General features: G+C 45.2%; 1 protein-coding gene across 6 annotated transcripts in view; it reads right to left on the reverse strand.

Annotated features, from left to right (window-relative positions):
* DENND2A (DENN domain containing 2A) overlaps window positions 1–20,447 on the reverse strand; it is a 99,151-nt gene that overhangs the window by 50,317 nt on the left and 28,387 nt on the right. For all 6 annotated transcript variants that reach the window (XM_068549572.1, XM_068549570.1, XM_068549569.1 and 3 more), the window contains 3 exons: window positions 18,775–19,938; window positions 2,885–3,012; window positions 1,145–1,266 (listed from right to left, as the gene is read on the reverse strand). In XM_068549572.1, coding sequence (XP_068405673.1) covers window positions 1,145–1,266; window positions 2,885–3,012; window positions 18,775–19,808 — 1,284 coding nt within the window. In that variant the 5' untranslated portion in view covers window positions 19,809–19,938. The remainder of the gene's footprint in view (window positions 1–1,144; window positions 1,267–2,884; window positions 3,013–18,774; window positions 19,939–20,447) is intronic.

Here is a 20,447-nt window from a genome sequence, read left to right on the forward strand (position 1 = left end):
AGAAAATTATATAAAATCCAATTTCAGCGTCCATAAATAAAGTTTTACTGAAACACAGCTTCACTTACTGGTTTGTATATAGTCTGTGGCTTCTCTGCACCGCAATGGCAGCGCTGAGTAGTTACAACAGAGATCATATATCATCATATATAACCAGATCTCTGGTTCTTTAGAGAAAAAGTTTGCTGATCCTGGGGCTACAGTATCAGAGGGGCAGTTAGTAGGCTTTGGCTGGAGAGAAGATTTTGCACGTAGAAACTGCGGGAAATGGTAACCAGGGATCAATTATGAAGGAAGTTTAATGCTATGCTAAAGAATATGAATTCATACTAATCTGTTCTCTGTTCCTACAATTTTGTCCTTTCAAAAATATTATATAAACAGAATCATGTAGCATGTAACCCTATGGGAGTGGCTTTTTTCACTTGCCATCATTCTCTGGAGATTTATCCAGGTTGTTGTATACATCAATAGCTTATTCCTTTTTATTGATGAATAGTATTCTACCATATGAATGTACTATACTATATGTAACCGTTCACTCACTGAAGGATATTGGGGCTGTTTCCAGTTGGGACCATTATAAATAAAACTACATGTGCCAAAAAAAAAAAAAAGAATATGAACTCAGTTCTGTAGGCAATGTGTTGAAATTATTATGTATGTGAATATAGTAATATTATCTGTATGCACATAGTACAAAACTGCAAAAGGTTCAAAAAGATATTCTGTGAAAATGTCAGTCTTCTTTCCTGACCTCCAGATACTCAGACACTCAGACAACTCCACAGAGGTACCCACTTACTCATTTTTAGGGACCCTTACAGAGATATTCTTGTACATTCACAAACATATATGAGTTTGTTTCATGTCAGGACATTCTTCTTTATAGCTGTATAACATGGATGTACTATTTTATTTACTCAGCTGGGGAGAATTCTGACCTAGAAGCTAAAATGATACTTTAGAAAGCCTTGTTGAGCAGAGGGGTTCCAAGAGAACTAGAGGCAGTCTGCCGATGTGTAAATCCAGGAGCCTGGCAGTGAGGGTGGCCTGGCATTCCAGTGTAACCCAGAACTCCAGCCTGCTCAAGGCCATGGTGCTGGGGACCCCTCTCCCCCACTGCTCCTCTGGGGGCTCATACCTTGGTGGGTGTGTCAGGGATGGAAGAGGTGGGAGAACCTGGAAAGTTCAAGACACACTTCTTCCCGAGGCATCGACCATGTAACTCAACGTCCTCATAAGGGTTTTCCTTCATTGGTGGATCTGCAGTCAAAGGCAACGGATTAGAAACTGGGAACACTAAGGAAGTTCTCCTTATCAGATCTCGACCCAACACCTTATCAGGTCTCTCCTTGTGGGGGAAGTCTGTTGTCTTGCTATCCATTTAGCTTTCCTCTTGGTAACAGACCTTGGTTTTCACCGGGGTAACTCCCTGACTCCCCATTGTTAGAAATGTGAGATTAACTCCGCTCCCAGTTTCAGGGTTTAAGCCAATCTGAGTATCCCGAATCCCTGCCTCAGTGACCAGCTCTGGGAAGGGCTCATATTCCAAGCCTAAGCCAATTGCTGCATGGCATTCCTGGGCTCTGAAGGTGAACAAGGGACCTAAATCAGTCTAATCAGAGTGAACCTCAGGATGTTTGCTGGGACTTGCAGGACACAGGCTTTCCTTTCTCGCTGCAAGGCACAGATTCTGGGGAGCTAATGGCAGCCATCATGGGGATCGTGGGAAACCTGCTGAGAATGGAGCTAACATGAGAGATAAGAAATGAGGAAGAAAAAGCCAGTTCTGGTCACATGAGCCAACAAACTCCCTTTGTTGTTTCAGCTGGGTTTTCTGTTCCTTGTAACTGAAAGCTTCTCTGTCAGGTACACACTGCTAAGAGAAGTCTAAATCTCATACCCACTTTGGATTTGGGAAGCCTACTGCTTTGGCAGGAACCCATCTCTGGCAGCTTGGACATAGCAATTCAAATAGCTCGGCTTAGTATACGCCCTTCCTTAAGTCTCATGTTTCCTCCTACCATGGAGTTTCTTCTAGTGTTGATGACTGCATGCATGTAAGTACATGTATATCTGCCTGCTCTGCCCCTTGCATAGGGACACAGAAGGGTTTCTTCCTCAGCTCATTTCCTCCCCCACTGCCACCCTCAACATATGCAGACGTGGTCTGAGTTTACACCTTACTGAAACTGTGATCCTCCGTGGAGATTATTTAACTCACCAAATCTAAATGCACAAAAGCTCTGTGAATCTGAGTCCCATTTTGGAATCAGAGAATTCTTTAGAGCAAGGCCAAAGTTACTTTTTAAATAGAAGACATTCATTTCAGTCTGAATTGTGATGCCGTTACCGCCACATTCCTACAGTTTTGGAAAGAGTACGGTGGTCTTTGGTTTTCTTTCATTCAGTAATCCCTACAATTCACTGAGAGTCTGTTATAAACCAGGTGTTTTACATACCATTTTCTTCAGCCCTCAAACAACCCTGTAAGGTAGCTGTCATCCTCCTTAGTACAGAGGTGAGAGAATTGAAGTTCAGAGAGGTTAAGTCACCAGCTCAATGTCACACAGCTAACAAGTAGCAGAGCCAAGACTCAGTCATGGATATTGAGGCTCCAGCTCTCGTGTGTTCCCCGCTGTATCACGCTGCCTCCTTGGCCGTTCATCGCCAGCCCTTCCTCTCCACTCCAGCCCATTTTTCTCTCACGTATTTCACCATGGGTCACTCTTCCACCCACCTACCCGATCTCTCATTCATTTGAGTACGTGTTTGTCTTTGAGTGTGACTCTGTGTGTGTGTGTGTATTTCAAGCAGCCAGCCCCATTTCCTCCCTCTTCCTTCTCATAGACAGACTCACTCAAACATTTTGGCCTCTTACCTAGAATGTCCTCATAGACGTTCTCCTCCGATAAAGTGCGTGTGAGCCCCAGCTTCGTCTGTGCGCACCAGTCAACCCTGCTGTTCTCAGAGGAAGACTGCAGTAAGTCTTCAAACTCATAGGACTTTCTGGGTTGTACAAGGTGGGAAGAAAAAAAACCGAGAACTCAAATCAAATGAGGCTGGTTCAGAGAATACACGCCAAAATGTTTTTTTTTCTTGCAAGGATTTCCAATACTTAAATCAACTCTGTTTTTTATAAGAAAGTGTGAAAATCCTCAAATATGAGATGTGGTTTTTACTTGTGAGAATGTTTATGCTATTATGCCAGCTAAAGATAGTGAAGTATACATATAAAATACAATCCCAACTTTGTAAGCAAACATATACATAGAAGATAAAAAGAAGAGAAGTGAAACATATAGCTGCTATATCAGGGCCGAGGGATGACTGGTGTCTTCTCTTCACTCGTACTTTTCTGGATTTTTCAAATGTTCTACAGTGTTTACAGAGCACACATTAATAAACACAAAGGAGTAGTAATGGCCAGTTCAGAGCAGACAAGAAGCCTGAGCACCTCCCCCTTCTCTCACCCAAGTGGTTATTATCAGAAACCCAAGGGCCAGTTGAGGCACCCCACCCCACCCTGAGATCTGTGCAAATGTGCCTGGGGCTCTGTCTGGGGCCTGGCTCACCACCACCCTCGCCCCATCTTACATCCACACAGGCTGTCCCTGTTCTGCTGGTATTGACTCTACTGTGAAACCTAGCCCCTTCTCCAACTCACACACACACACACACACACGGCCACTCACCTTGAGTTTCTATGATCTTTTGTAACTTTATGGAACATTTGGGAGATCATGAGGTGGGTCATATTATGAAACATACAAAACGTCACCCATCTCACAGGTTCACTCCACCTCCCCCCTTTTTCTTCTCTCTCTCCCTATCCTTCTCCAAAGTAACCCACAACTTCTCCCTGTTGGAGCAGAACAGTCCGGCCCACTCAGGCTCCAGAAGCTCACCTTCTCCTACCCCCAAGCAGATTTATCAGGAATTTCTGCTGAACACACCTGGGCCTTCTGTGAATGGAATTTAGGTGAACATGCAGTCCACCCACGTTAAACAGGGCACATCCCTGAGCTGACTTGGTGCCGGCCCCTCACTCCTTCTGGTACAGGGTCCAGACGCTCACAACCCTCCTCTGGCTCAGAAATCACCACTCTTCTCTCTCACTGTGTTCACGTGTGTCTAGCACAGTGTTCTGCGCATGCCAGATGGCACATTGCAGCTAACCGCTGCGAAATGCAGAGCGCCCTTGTTTCCTCGTCCACGCTTCCAGCCCCGGGAGGAAGTGCCCCTCTGGTGGCTCTAGGATTAAACAAATCTGGACACAGATCCCGAATCCTTCATTCACAAGTCTTTTCAACTTGGATAAACTACCTGAGCTCAAACTCAGTGTCCTGATTTGTAAAATAGTAATTATCTCATAGGACTGTCCATAGAACAGAGGGTGTTTGTAAAGTTCTTGGCACCTAATAAGCCCTCAACAAATGTTAGCTATTATTATCTGTCATGGTGCTATTAGTTATTTATGTAGCCAGTGCTTTATATGAACATTTACTGTGTGGGAGGCACTGTGCTCAGGGTTTGAAAAATAAGGACTAAAACAGCCAGAGTCCCTGCCTCAAAGAGCTTACATTCTAGGGAGGAAGACAGATGTTCAACCAGCTCACACACAAATAAACAGAATTATAAACTGGGTTAAGTTCAGTGATGGAAAAGCACAGGTTGCGAGGATATCGAGGAAGGCTCAACGTAGGTTGCGGGATACATAAAGGGAGGCCTCTATGAGAAAGTCACTCATGAAGCTGAGCCTTGAAGGATAAAAAGAACTTAGTCGGGGGAAGAGCATTCCAAAAAGAGGGAAAAGCATGTGGGAAAGTCCTGAGTCTACAGAGAGAGCTCGGTGCATTTCAGGAAACGGCAGACAGACAGCATGGCTGGGCTGCAGGGAACAGGGTGGAGTGTGCCAGGCAATGAGACAGCAGAACCAAGCAGAGGCCATTTGCCTGCTTTCCAAGCTTTGGGGATTTCTTGCATTTTAAATCTTTCCCTCTCCACTAGCTTCTTTCTCTCCTTCTTTAAACATGCACAGGTTTCCTCTATCTTAAAAAGCTTTCATTTGGAGCAATGACCTTTGTGGTTCTATTTCTCACCTTCCTTGCCAACACTTTTAACGAGGGGGAGGGGAGGAGGAGGAGCAGAGATTATTCTCTTAGTTTACCATAGTTCACTCGTTTTTCTTTCCCCCACCCTCTCAACCTGTCCGTGTGCATCCCTTTCCTGAAATTCCTCCTAAAGGTCACTAGCGAGTTTCTGGTAGAACCTAACAACTTTCTGGGTCCTTTCATTACAGGACACCACTTGGCTTCTACAGCATAAGGTAGCAGTGCTCAAAGTGAAATCTGTGGGCCAGAGCTGGGGTGCCAACTGTTTCCGGTCCTTGACAAGATAAGTACAGACATTGAGAGAAAGTGTTTAGAAACTTTTCAAACAATTTGACAGAATGAACTTAAAAAAGAAAACAAAAAAACTGAGGTTTGTATACTGACGTCTTTTTTCATTACATTCCTCTGGTAATTCTTTTTTTTATTATATTTTACAAAAGTATTGTTTGGCAAAGGATTGGAAACACCTGCAAACAGGCCCTCCTGACAGTCTGAGGAGGCGGGTGCAGGGCTGCCCTAACCCTACTTGCCCTGTCAGACCACTCCTCCTGGGCTTGCGCTGGCAGCTCTCTACCTCTTCCTCTTTCTGGGCTATAGTGTTTCCCAAGGCTTCTCCTCTTTAGGCTCTATACTTTTTTCCTTTTTTTTTTTGGGCTGCACTGCACAGCTTGTGGGATCTTAGTTCCCCGACCCGGGATTGAACCTGGGCCCACAGCAGTGAAAGTGCCGAGTCCTAACCGCTGGACAACCGGGGAATTCATTAGGTTCTATACTTTAATATCTACACAACTGAATTCATCACCCCTTATCTCCAACCCACCCTCATTCCTTTATGAACTTGAATGCGGCACATAGGACAGGAGCACAAAGATGGGCTTCTAGGCTGGAGCTCTATGGCCTTAAGTCAGGTCACAAGGCTGAAACCGTCACCAGTGCCCCAGGGTTCTGACTTATGAAAAGAAGTCTGTGCCCAAAAAAAGGGATACTAATCCATGAGCCCCTTCTTTCTCCCCTTGAGGTGTCCAGCGGGGAGAGGAAGGACTGAGCTTCAGAGCTCTAGCAGATGGGACCTGGGGGAAAGCAGGTCTGAGCCGTTTTCTCTAAGATGGGAATGGGTTGTGCTGTGACCCCACTCTGAACATTTCCTAGTCCAGTTTCCATTAGCCCAGGCTGGCATCAGCCAGGCAGCTGATTGGGGCTGGAGGTGTGGCCCAGAGCAGAGTGAGGTAACTGGCCTGGAGTGGGCCAGAACTCCTGGGTTTCCCCTGCTGAGCAAACCAAGTTACGTTAGCTAGTCCTCAGCATGTACGCTACATGGTAGGGAAAATACAAACTGTTCAGAGACCACAGAATCATTCATTCAGTACTTACTGTGTACTGACCAACTGCTTGTCTTGGATCAGCACGTTCAAACTTTACAACAACCTTGTGAAAGACTGCTATTATTATACACATGTTATGCATGAGAAAACAGGTATAGAGACATAAGGTAAATTGCTCAAAGTCACTTTGGGAGAACCCAGGAAATCTGGTTGGAGATTGGTGCTCTTAAAAAGACAGGCACTGGACTTCCCTGGTGGCACAGTGGTTAAGAATCCGCCTGCCAATGCAGGGGACACAGGTTCAAGCCTTGGGCGGGGAAGATCCCACATGCCGTGGAGCAACAAAGCCCGTGCGCCACAACTACTGAGCCTGCGCTCTAGAGCCCACGAGCCACAACTACTGAGCCTGCGTGCTACAACTACTGAAGCCCATGTGCCTAGAGCCTGTGCTCCGCAACAAGAGAAGCCACCGCAATGAGAAGCCTGTGTGCTGCAACTAGAGAAAGCCTGTGCTCAGCAAGGAAGACCCAATGCAGCCAAAAATACATAAATTAAAAAAAAAAAAAAAAAAAGACAGGCATGCTGCAGAGCACGCAAGTAAGGCAAGGCAGGAGGAAAGCTGCAGTCCCAGTCCCCAGACTAAAACAGGTCAGGTTTCCAAAGGTTACTGTTAGGAACTTGAGCTATGTTTTTGTTTTTTTTTTTCCGGCTGCGCGGCTTGTGGGATCTTAGTTCCCCAATCAGGGACTGAACCAGGGGCCCTTGGTAGTGAGAGCACGGAGTCCTAACCACTGGACCGCCAGGGAAGTCCCAAACTAATTTTCTCTATAAAACCATACTACACATTACTGAGCATTGCCCAGGCAAGCCCTCTATTTCCCATAACGTAACTGAACTATACGATGAAGAGATGCTATGAACCCTCACAGGGAGAAGAGCGGACAGGTGGGGAGTCACTTCACTGGGAGCTGAGCAGTTTCTGCCACAATAGCAGGAAGCTCCACTCCCAGCAGCAGAGGGAGAGGGTGGTGGCCACTGCCTACGGCTAAAGCCTTGACTGCCTGGGATTCCAGCATGACCTTGGCTAAGCTGGGCCTTTTCTTTGATTGCAGAAAGGGGCTGCAGCTGTGCCTTGCTTTGCCATGGAGAGAGCTCTATCATTATTTATTTATTTATTATAAATTTATTTATTTTTGGCTGCATTGGGCCGTCACTGCTGCGCGCGGGCTTTCTCTAGTTGCGTCGAGCGGAGGCTACTCTTCGCTGCGGTGCACAGGTTTCTCATTGCAGTGGTTTCTCTTGTTGCGGAGCACGGGCTCTAGGCGCGCAGGCTTCAGTAGTTGTGGCGTGTGGGTTCTAGAGCGCAGGCTCAGTAGTTGTGGTGCACGGGCTCAGTTGCTCCGCGGCACGTGGGATCTTCCCGGACCAGGGATCGAAACCGCGTCCCCTGCATTGGCAGGCGGGTTCTTAACCACTGCGCCAAGAGGGAAGCCCTATCGTTATGTATTTTTTTAATTTTATTTATTTATTTATGGCTGCGTTGGGACTTCGTTGCTGCGCGCGGGCTTTCTCTAGTTGGGGCGAGTGGGGCTACTCTTCATTGCAGTGCGCAGGCTTCTCATTGTGGTGGCTTCTCTTGTTGTGCAGCACGGGCTCTAGGCGTGTGGGCTTTAGTAGTTGTGGCTCGGAGGCTCAGTAGTTGTGGCTCACGGGCTCTAGAGCGCAGGCTCAGTAGTTGTGGCTCACGGGCTTAGTTGCTCCGTGGCATGTGGGATCTTCCCGGACCAGGGCTCGAACCCGTGTCCCCTGCACTGGAAGGCAGATTCTTAACCACTGCGCCACCAGGGAAGCCCTATCATTATTTATTTTTAAAAATCTCATTTGAGGTACCAGTGAAGCGATATTTGTATAGGTCAAATTTTAAAATAATAAAATTATTATAAAATATTTATGAAATAATATCTGAATAGTTCAAATGTTTTAATAATAAATGCCCTAACAATAAAGATGCTTGTATGCTAAAGGCTCTCCAAGTCCCAGCGGATGGCTCACTTATTTAGAGCATATGTGGCACAATCAAGAATCTGGATGGGCTTCCCTGGTGGTGCAGTGGTTGAGAATCTGCCTGCCAATGCAGGGGACACGGGTTCGAGCCCTGGTCTGGGAAGATCCCACATGCCGTGGAGCAGCTGGGCCCGTGAGCCACAGTTGCTGAGCCTGCGCGTCTGGAGCCTGTGCTCCTCAACGGGAGAGGCCACGATAGTGAGAGGCCCGCACACCACGATGAAGAGTGGCCCCCACTTGCCGCAACTAGAGAAAGCCCTCACACAGAAACGAAGACCCAACACAGCCATAAATAAATAAATAAATAAATAAAATTTAAAAAAAAAAGAATCTGGATCATCTGTTGGGGTTTGTTAGGATGGGATTAGCCTGTAATCCAAATGGCTGCTGTCAGATACCCTGGGATTTCAAGCTATAGTTTGAATGTTTTTTTATGATCCTTCCATATTTCTAAGAACAAGATGCTAAAACAAGATATCAGCTATATTTTGCATATGATTCCCAACACATAAAAGGTACCACCAGTCTAAACAGTATTAGAAAAGCCCACACTTAAAATGTTACAAACTTCCATTAAAAAAAAAAAAAGGTGATTAGAGGATGGTTATTCACAGTGCAAAACTCTTATTTAATTTGCAAAAGAATTCATCACAGGATTTCTTAAATAGTAGTTCCATTTCTGTATTAAAATGTTGGGTTTTAGCTGGCTAATTCTTATACAGGAAGCCTGAAAGACCAACTTTAAATCAACATGAAGCTGCTGTCCATCCAAGATCAAGAAGAAACCAGAAATCCTTACATGCCCAGCTTCTAGAGGCAGTGGGAAAACAAAATTCCAATCACAAAGTTCGACTTCTCATTGTCCTGTGTTGGTGACATGTTTGCAAGCATTAGCTTTATTAGGTGGTTGGTTCCTCCTCAGCACTATTTCTATAATCTGCATAAATGCCTCCAAGGACTGTAGTCCTTTGGTTCTGAGGCTCAAGTAGATGATTAGGGTCCCAAAGAGGAGAAATATGATTAAACTAATCATCCAATCATTTAGCTAAGTCTTTTCTATGAAAATATTTTTTAATTGAAGAAAAGGTTTTAATACCGTTATTTACATATTAACTTTGAATGGAAATTTTGAAAGGGTTATTTACATATTAACTTTGAAAGGAAATTTTGAAAGGTTAATGATAACCACATCCAAATTGGCTTCTCTCTCGTTTAAACACTTCCACGTTTGTTCCACATCCAGCTGCATGTTTAATAAGCACCTTCATAAAGGGTGGAATTGAGCTCACAGCTGGTGATGCACGGGTAAGAAGTCCCTGGGAATGTATTTCCTCGAGGTCCAGTGACTGGGACTCAGCGCTTCCACTGTAGGGGGCACAGGCTGGATCCCTGGCTGGGGAACTAAGACCCGGCAAGCTGTGTGGTGTCCCCCGGCAAAATAGCGTAATTTCAAGTAGCATTTTGAATGTTATTTGTGACTTTTCCATATTTCTGTAAACGAAGTACTAACGTAAGAGCTCATCCCACATCTCCGTTTAGATGAGGCACGGGAAGCTCAAAATGAACAGATCCGAAGTTGAACTCATACCACCATTCCCCACTCCCTGACGAGGACCAGCTCCCTCTCCAATGCTGCCATCTCGGCAAAGGCCATCACCATCCGTCCAAGTGTTTACGCCTTAACCCTGGAAGTCCTGTGCAGCCTTCCCTCTCCATCACTGCCCACGTCTAACCAGTCAACGAGTTCTACCTGCAAAGTATCCCTGGGATCCACCCACTTCTCTCAATCCCCACTGCAGTTATACCACACGGTAACCCCCAAACCTCCTTGATCTCCCTCCCACCCGCCCCGACTACCCACGCAGTCCACTGGTGCCCCTTCCACTCTCCCCGCTGCTGCGGGGTGGGGCAACCTCTTAGAAACGCAAATCGGATTGTGTCTCTCCCCTTCTTAGAAACTTCCAGATGCTTCCCATTCCCCTTCGGTAACAGGCCAAAACCCTCGCCTGGGCTCCAAGGCTCTTGACTCCAGAGGGCTTCTGGGCCCCAGCTCACACTCTTCCTACCCCTCTGGCCCACCCCCTGCCTTTCAGTCCTCCAGCGTGCTAAATTCTTTCTTGCCCCAGGGCCTCTGCTTGTTTGTCCACTCAAACTGCACCCCCCCCGCCCCATTTCCCAGCCCACCCCCTTGCCTGGGAACCTCAGGCCTTGCATGAGTGTCACTTCCTCTCTGAGCTGGCCCGGTTTCCATGACAGGCTAGCTACCCCTGCTGAACATTCCCACAGCATCACGGGCTTCCTCACGGCCCTGAGAGTGCTTAGTTACATAACCAGTTGTATAGTTCTGACTATTACTAGTACGTAAGTTTCATGAGGGCAGGGTCTGAGTCTGTCTTATTCATTGCTATGGCATAATACTACATAGGTATAGTAAATATTTGTTGGTTGAGTAAGTGAGTGAATATTTTAAAAGCTGGTTTTAATGGCCACCTTTACTGCTTATAATTTATCCCTGTTTTGGGGTAAAGAAATATTTTATCTGTATTCTGAGAGCTAATTTTAGTCAATTGTTTGAACACATTTCCCCCAGAATTATTTTCAGCTGTATTTAAATTTGCTTGGACAGCCTGAGACCCAGCACCCACCTAAAACACCAATCAGATGAGCTAGAAACCAGGGATGCCTTGCTCTGATTCCCTCATCCCCCTCCAGCTGCCACAGACTCTCTTCTTTCCTCCATCCCCGGTGATCAGGGGCAGCTCTTCTCCTTGGGAAGGGCATTCACACCACTGTTACTGACCAGGGTTCTTGGCCTCCTTAATCAATAGAAATTGATCAGAGGCCAGACAAGAAATTCAGGCAAGACTTTATTGGGGCCCCTGCTGCAGCAGTGCGGAGTGAGAACAAACAACAGGTTCCCTTGCTTGCTCATTCGCTCAAGGGGCTGCGAGCTGGTTCCTTATATGGGGTGACGGTAGGGGTGTGTCCAGGGGTCGGGCTAGAGTGACGGCTTAGGTGGGTTTCCCACCCCTTAGGTGGTGTTGTATGCAGGGGACATGCGCAGTACCCTACTTTTTCTCCCGACCACTTGTTTTGCGCCTGGCTCTTCAAAAGTGGCTGTTGGGTTTTTTGGTCTCTTTGTATCTTTTGTCCAGAATTTGCCCCAACTGCACATGCACGCAGTTATTTTTAGTCCCTTATAGTTTCTTTGTATTTTGCTGCTCAAGGAGATGTTTGTCCGGGTGCAAGCATTGCAGCACTGCAGCAAAGAGTCCCAGGTCCCAGCCTGTCCCACCACCAGGTGATCAGAGTAGGGGGCTAAATGAGAGAATGTTTACGTCAGCTCTTAGCTCTCACTCTGCTACCGGGTATCTCCTCTGTCGAGAGCTATGACTACGCATGTTGGGTTTCCACTTACCTCTACCCTGGATGCAAAAATAGAAATGTCAGAAGAAAAACTATCCTTAGCCACCATTGTACCTAAAATCCAACCATTTCCACCTTCTCATGAGAAATAAGACATGACAATCACTGTTCTAACGTAGAATGACAACCACCCTCTCTACTCTCATCTCTTTGTCTTCCAATGCAACTACTATCGAAATAAATGAATTTACAGAGTCAAGCTTCTCAGCCGCTTTCAAAGTTACTTTTGCTCTAAATCTCAAATTAATCAAACAATTTGCCCCTTTGAAGATGTTAAACATTCAGTTTTTAGACATGGTAGTTAGAGTTGCCTCATGGATGCCATGGTGACAGAGACAGACCACAGCGTGGCTGGTACATTAACTTTAACGACTAAACCCATGATAGCTGAGGGCTGCTGCCCAGCCGGACTTCTGTGGGGATCCCTATCAGTCCTAGAGTAGATGGAAGTTATGGAATCGATAACAGTGCCGTATGATTTGGCAGCCATATAATGACTGAGGTTTCGTGTTCTCAGAAAGTTCTGAAAGTCTTACACTGAAGCCCCAAGGAAAGGCTGAGTCTATGTGATGCCAAAATAATCAGTTGAAAAGTTGAAGTTTTGGTCAACATAGTTATTTGGTTTCATAAAGATCTAAAAGCTCTGTCATGTGATCTAATTAAACTAAAACAAAAAATCCGAATTCGAATGAAAACATTTTGGATATACAGACCCATGTGAATTCAGGATGCTGCTTACACTTAAAAAATAATAACTTTTCTTGTTAAATGTCAGCCTGAAGGCATTCCTGCCAAAGTTGTTAAACGTATGCCATAAAATATACATAACCAAGTTAATGCTGCTGTAGGAACCTTATCTGTGGAATTTCCTGACATTTGAGGGTTTCTCATTTTCCATTTTAGGATTGAAGGCATAAGTCCTTGCAGTTAATTTCCTGGGGCTTTAGAGAAATGAAGAAAGAAGAGAGAAGAGACAGAAGGAAGAAGGAAGAGAAGAGAAAAGAGGAAAAAAGAAAAAAGAGCAGGGAAAAATAGAAAGAGAGAAAGAGAAGAAAAAGAAAAAGACATTTTCTCAAACTGAGACTCTGAATCCACTGGTTTGGCTCTTGCTGAGGTGGACTCATCAGCCTATGAAAATAAGCTGAATACGTTCTTGGGAGCGTGCAGCCTGGCCGTGTAATTCTAAACCCTCATAACCTCAAAATCCTTAATCATTTCTTTCTTCAACCTTGGCTGGGCTTTCCTGCCTCAGAGAGGACAGGAAGCCTGCCAAATTCAGAGTTGGGTCTTTTCTTTTTTTTTTTTTTTCTTAAGCGATAGGACCACAATAAAGGGCATACTTTGTTTTTCTAAGAGTAGAAAGTGAACATCTTGCCCTAATCACCTCCGTTGTACAATTTTAAACAAAACGAAAAATCCAAAGCCAAAATTCTTAAAACACAGTTGATGCAACCATATTCAAACTGGCCAAGAAAAGTTACATCTTTGGACTGAAACTAAGTAACTTTAGCTGGTTTTAAAGAAAATGCTGGAAGACTGAAAAGAGCAGATGGTAGCTAAGAGAGAAAAGACAATGGGAATAACTGTTCACCAGGTTGATCTGTCTGCCCAGTGATGACACAGCTGAAAGATTCCAATTTCCCAGAACGAAGCTGCCCCTGGGAGAGTGGGCCTCTTTGGAGGAATAGCCCAGAACGGGCATGGAAGGGCTACTCTGGGTAAGCTCTGGGGACAGGAGCAGAAAAGTCAGGAGAGCACTTAGGGCCCTGAGGTTGGCACTGGTTTGGGAAAGGATTTAGAATTGGAGGTGGATTCAAACCTTCTCAGCGCATAAAGAAGGAAGCCTGTAAATTCTTCTATAGATATCACGTAACGCTGATACCAAAGCCTGGTAAAGTTAGTATAATAAAAGCCAAGTATAGATCAGTCCCATTTATAGAATACTGGTACACAAATCTTAAATAGGGGGCTTCCCTGGTGGTCCAGTGGTAAAGAATCACCTTCCAACGCAGGGGATGCAGGTTTGATCCCTGGTGAGGGAACTGGGATCCCACACGCCGCAGGGCAACCAGGCCTGCACGCCACAACTACTGAGCTCGTGCGCCTCAACTACAGCCCACGTGCCGCAAACTAGAGCCCACGCACCCTGGAGCCCGCACGCCACAACTAGAGAAAACCTGCACGCCACAACTAGAAAGAAGCCTGCACGCCGCAACAAAAGATCCCGTGTGCCGCAACTAAGACCCGATACAGCCAAAAATAAATTAAATAAATAAATAAAATATAATAAATCTTAAAAAAAATCTTAAATAGAATATTAGCAAATAGAATTCAGTTGTGCATTAAAAGAATAATGAACCAGAACAAAGCGGGAGTTCATCCCCCAAATGGTAGGATATAAATTCACTATTAATAGGTCAAAGGAGAAGAACCACACAATCATATAAAGTTTCTGAAAAGTAATTTGACAAAACCCAATCCTAATTTTTTAAACTCTTAGTAAAAAAAGGATTACCAATGAACACTACCTAGATAGCATGAAAACATAACTCCAACAAGAGGGCTTGAGAGTAACACCAGAAGCATTACCACTAAAGTTAGGGGTGAGATAAAGCTGCCCAGTGCTATCAGCACTATTATTTCACACAGTTATGAAAATATTAGTCAGTGCACTTTAGTAAGAGAAAGAATTTGGAGATGTAAATCAAAATGAAAAACATAAAATGATAATTCTTTGTAGACAATATGATTATATATGCAGAAAGTCCAAGAGAAACAATTGACAAACAATTGGAAACAATAAGAAATTTCTTTAAGGAGTCTTTTAAATGAATAATATACAAAAATAAATAGTTTTCTTAAATACAAAGACCATATAATGAGAAAAAAGATTACATTAACAATGGCAACAAAAGAATAAAATACTTAGGAATAAACTTAGCAAATGTATAGAATCCCAATTAAAAGCTGACATATTTCGTGTGTGTGTGAAATTTGATAGTGATAATATAGACCATTTAGGAAAAGACATCAGAATATTCAAGACATTTTTTGAATAAGGAGAATAATTAGGAAATAAATAAGAGGTTTATAATTATTAAAAAGGAGACCAAATGATCATTCGTGTGTGTATTACATGATAGTATATGTAGCATGTCCAAAAGAATCCACTAATTATTAGCAACAATAAGAAATTTCTGTAAGCTCTACTACATATTAAAACAGATTATGAGGGGACTTCCCTGGTGGCACAGTGGTTAAGAATCTGCCTGCCAATGCAGGGACACGGGTTAGAGCCCTGGTCTGGGAAGACCCCACATGCCGCGGAGCAACTAAGCCTGTGCGCCACAGCTACTGAGCCCGCGCTCTAGAGCCCACAAGCCACAACTACTGAGCCCACGTGCCACAACTACTGAAGGCCCTAACTCCTCACATACAAGGGATCTTCAGTAAGATTATTTGATTTCTAATAGAAGCTATGGAGGCCAGAAGGTATTGGGATCACATATTCAAAAGGCTGAAAGAAAAATATTGTTAATTAAGAATTCTATACCCAAACAGGGACTTCCCTGGTGGCGCAGTGGTTAAGAAGCCACCTGCCAATGCAGGGGACACGGGTTCGATCCCTGGTCCGGGAAGATCCCACATGCCGCAGAGCAACTAAGCCCGTGTGCCACAACTACCGAACCTGCGCTCTAGAGCCCACGCACCACAGCTACTGAAGCCCGTGCGCCTAGAGCCCGTGCTCTGCAATGAGAAGCCACTGCAATGAGAAGCCCGTGCACTGCAACGAAGAGTAGCCCCTGCTCGCCGCAACTAGAGAAAGCTTGCGTGCAGCAATGAAGACCCAATGCAGCCAAAAATTAATAAATTAATTAATTAAAATAAATAAATAAAACAGATTATGAGGTTAAAATAATTAAAACAGTTTGGTCCTAGAAAAGAAATAGGTACCCTGATTAACTAAACAGAATAGAGCGAGAAAAAAATAACAGCTAACATTTATTGATCATTTACTATATGCCAGGCTCTGTTTTAACTTATGTTTACAAATATTTACTCATCCAATCTTCACAACAAAGCTATGAAGTGGTCATATGGAGATGATTATACATCTCCATTTTACAAATCAGTAAAATGAGGCTCAGACAAATTTAGGAGCTTGTCCGGTGTCACACAGCTAGTAAGGTGCAGAGCTAGTAAGTTCTCTGGCTCTAGAGTCTTCTCTGATGCCACATTGTGTTCGTCACAGCGTTATTTGTAAACTGGAAACAACCTAGGTGTAAATCACTAGGGGAATGGCTAAATAAAATATGGTTTAGCCACGTGCTGTAAAGATGGCAGTTAAAAAAGGAAGGTGAAAAAAAGAAAGGAAAGTGGAAACACTGAAATATCTCAATGAGATCCTAAGTAAAAAACAGTCGAGGGCTTCCCTGGTGGCGCAGTGATTGAGAATCTGCCTGCTAATGCAATGCAGGGGACACGGGTTTGAGCCCTGGTCTGGGAAGATCCCACATGCCGCGGAGCAACTGGGCCCGCGAGCCACAACTACTGAGCCTGCGCGTCTGGAGCCTGTGCTCCGCAACAAGAGAGGCCGCGATAGGGAGAGGCCCGCGCACCGCGATGAAGAGTGGCCCCCGCTTGCCACAACTAGAGAAAGCCCTCGCACAGAAACGAAGACCCAACACAGCCAAAAATAAATAAATAAATTTAAAAAAAAAAGAAAAAAAATCCTGAGGAGGAAAAATCTAGGTGCCTATATCAAGTGTTTGTTTAAAAAAAAAAACAAAAACAGTCGATCTAGAGCATGATTTCATTTTTTAAAGGATACAATATATATGTGTGTGTTTCCAGAAATTCTAGAATACCCAAACTTTTTTTCCCCTGTAAGAGAACATAAGACATTACGTTTCTGGCACCCAAAGAATCCTACCTGACAGACCATGTTGAGTAGGGGACTGACGTGATCAAATCTATATTTCTAGAAGACTCCTCTGGCTGCTGAGGAGAAGAACACTGGGGGTGGATACAAAATGACTAAGGTGGTGGCAGTGGAGGAGATGTGGTCAGCTTTAAGAAAATGTTTAAAACTAGAACCGAAGGACTTGCTGATGAATTAGATTGGGGATATGTGAAAAAGAGAGAAATCACAAATGACTCCTAGGTTTTTGGCATAAGCAAAACAAAGGGTGATACCATTTAATAAGATAGCATCTATTTTGGGAGGAGACCGTTAGTAGTGGCCTGGATTGAGAATTTAGATTTAGACACGTTAAGTCCAAGCTATTAGATAACCAAATGGAGACCCAAGCATGACAGGACTATACAAACCTGAGGCTGGGGGAGAGTCAGGGCTGGAGATATACATCTGGGAATCGTAAGCATGTAACTGACACTTAAAACCATGGGACGGGTAAGATCATTTAAGGGCGTGAGCGTAAATGGAGGAAAGGTGACGTAATCCCGGGATGGCGTGTAGATGGGTTGGGGGGCTGTTATTCCGACATGTAGAGGGAGAGGAAAATGGAGCTGAGAAGGAGCAGCCAGTGAAGTAGGACTATCAGGAAAGCTGGTGGCCTAGAAGCCTAGTGAACATAGTATTTCAAGGTGGTGTGAGTCAAGTTGGTTCTCAAATGCTAAGAGAGGTCAATCAAGAAAAGAACAGAGGGCTTCCCTGATGGCGCAGTGGTTGAGAATCTGCCTGCCAATGCAGGGGACACGGGTTCGAGCCCTGGTCTGGGAAGATCCCCCATGCCGCGGAGCAACTGGGCCCGTGAGCCACAACTACTGAGCCTGCGCGTCTGGAGTCTGTGCTCCGCAACAAGAGAGGCCACGACAGTAAGAGGCCCGTGTACCGCGATGAAGAGTGGCCCCCGCTCGCCGCAAATAGAGAAAGCCCTCGCACAGAAACGAAGACCCAACACAGCCAAAAATAAATAAATAAATAAATAAATTTATTAAAAAAAAAATGAAAAGAACAGAGAACTGGCAACTGGATTTAGCAAGATGGAGGTCATAGGTGACTCGGCCTAGAGCAGTTCCAGGATAAGTGGCAAAAGCCCAACTGCAGCGAGTCAAGATAAACACAGGAGGGGAAGAAGTGGTGACAGTAGGTACAGACAACTGTTCTGAGGAGTTTTTCTCAGTAGCTGGTTTCCAGATTAGCAGGTATCAAACCAATTAGCACATTACAGAAATAGACAAGAAATTAGGTTTCAAAACAGAAAAGAAATTGTTTCCAAAGCACAGATTTTACCTTCAAGCATTCACATGTTTTATTATCTAAGGTATTACTTTAATATTATAAAATATTTACCGTGTGTGCATCTGTACGCATAAATGAGAAAACTGAGGCCTCGAGAGGTTAAGTAACTTGTTCAAAGTCACTTAGATAGACCATGATAGGGCCAGGGTAGGCCAGGCAGTGTGTTTCTAGAGCCCAAACCAAGAAAATACACGAAAGGAAGAGCCGGGAAGGACTCCGCGCACCACGCACCAGGTGGGGATGGTAGTAGAAGAATGAGCGTCCATTAGCACCAATTAGTAGATGGCCAGCGTCAATACAAGTGTTCATTTAACTCTTGGTTACTGCTGAATTACAAGCACTCATCACATCCAAAGGGTGATTTTTCAAGGCCAATACTCTTTTTGGAAGACAAGGAACTAACACAAAACACCTGTATCCGTTACCACGTTTTCAGGTTTAATCAGTGAACCATCTTAAGCTATGAACAGTCTCAACTAACTACAAGATCCAACGGTTTAATAAAGTAAATAATTAGGCTGAGAACAGACAGTTGCAGTGTGGCCTAAAGGGCTCCAGCCGACAGCCACCAGTCACCTACCTGTGGTCAGCACTGGCTTTCGGTCTCCCGCTCCACAGTCTCCTGTTCACAGAGGAAGGCGGTGGGGAGGAGGGCAGGGGCGGGGGAGGTAGAGAGGGCAGAGGAGGCAGGTTCCTTTTATCTTTCCGGAAGCTCATGCCTGGGTTCCCATCCCTGTCCCCTTCGCCATCATGTTTGAAAGTTCTCCGGGGTTTGGGCGGGGGGCTGATGAAGGGTCTTGCGGGGGAGTCTTCCAAGCCCCTGTACACACTCTCCAGCCTCTGGTCACAGGGCCTCCCGCCCAAGCCCTTCCTTTCCTCTGCGGCCTCCGGGGCGGGCTCCCTGCCTTCCAGGTCCAAGCGGTGGGCCCTGAATTCTGAGCTACACCCGTCCCCACGGTTCTCAGGAAGGGTGGGCCCCTCCTCGGCCTTGTCCGGCAGGCAGTGTGGGGAATAACAGGTGCCAGGTAACTGGGGATCCAACCCTGCAGACCCATCCTTCAGAGCCTGCTCAAGTTTCTCCACCTGCTTCAGCACAGAGAGGCTATCATTCTGAAAGCGCTGTTTGCCAAGCCTGGGCTCCCGGCCTCTTCCCAAGCTAGGAGCCAGCTCCCGGGCTGGCTGGCTCAGGTCTTGCCTCTGCTCTGCATCCTGTGCCCCGACTTTCACTACCGCTTTATTCCTCTCATCCTCTCTACTCTCTGCGTCCAGCCTTGTTCCGTCCTGAGCCTCTGCGACCCGAGTCCTCGAACCATCGCGGCTTCTCCTCTCCATCACACATGACGTCAGGTAATCCTCTTGCCCATCTGCTTTCCTGCCAGGGGCAGGAGTGGGCAACTCCTTTTTCCCTTCCCATTCTGATATCTTGTCCTTTATGCTGAGGGACTTGTGCCAGGCCCCGCCTCGGGCGGGAGGGCAGGGGTTCTGAACACTGCTTAGCTGCCTCTTGCCGGCCCTGCTGGCTCCTTTAGTGGCGAGATCTGAAGCTGGGTCGCTGATGATCATATTTGAGCTGAACATGTTCTGCTGGAAACAGTCCACTCTTGGCTCTAGCATCAGGTTATAGAGGCTCTCCAGTGGGCTTCTTCGGAAGGGTGAATCCTGATCAGTCTCTAGGAAAGGAACGGAGGACCTAAACGGCTGCCTTTGAGGGTCTTCCCCAGCCTTTGGACCTTCCACCTTGACCCTGAACAAGAAAGACAAACACTGAGTGCAGGAATTCTTGGTTATTGTTCTTAACTAGTCATTCAGATTTGCTAGAACTTAGATATAAATGTTACATACTAGTTGCAAGCCACACACATTGAAACCACCATTAAAAAAATCACTTTATGTTTTTCTTGGGGAGACAGCACGGCGAAATGAAAGGAGCTATTGGACTGTGGAGTCCAATAGACTTGGGTTTAAATCCTAATTCAACCACTGACCAGCTGTCTGACCTTGGGTAAGTTGCTTAACTTCTCTAAACCTCAGTTTCCTCATCTGTGAAATGGGAATAATAAACATATCTAACAGGGTGGCTGTAAACATTTAATAAGGTAGCTCATATAAAGCATCTAGTATGGTGTGAGTCTACAATAAATGGTAGTTGTCATTATTATTAGCTTTTTTTTAGTATTTTATTTATTTAGTTATGTATTTATTTATTTATTTGGCTGCACCGGGTCTTAGTTGCCACGTGCGGGATCTTCACTG

The sequence above is a fragment of the Eschrichtius robustus genome, chromosome 8 (assembly GCF_028021215.1).
Source record: "Eschrichtius robustus isolate mEscRob2 chromosome 8, mEscRob2.pri, whole genome shotgun sequence".
NCBI lineage: Eukaryota > Metazoa > Chordata > Mammalia > Artiodactyla > Eschrichtiidae > Eschrichtius > Eschrichtius robustus.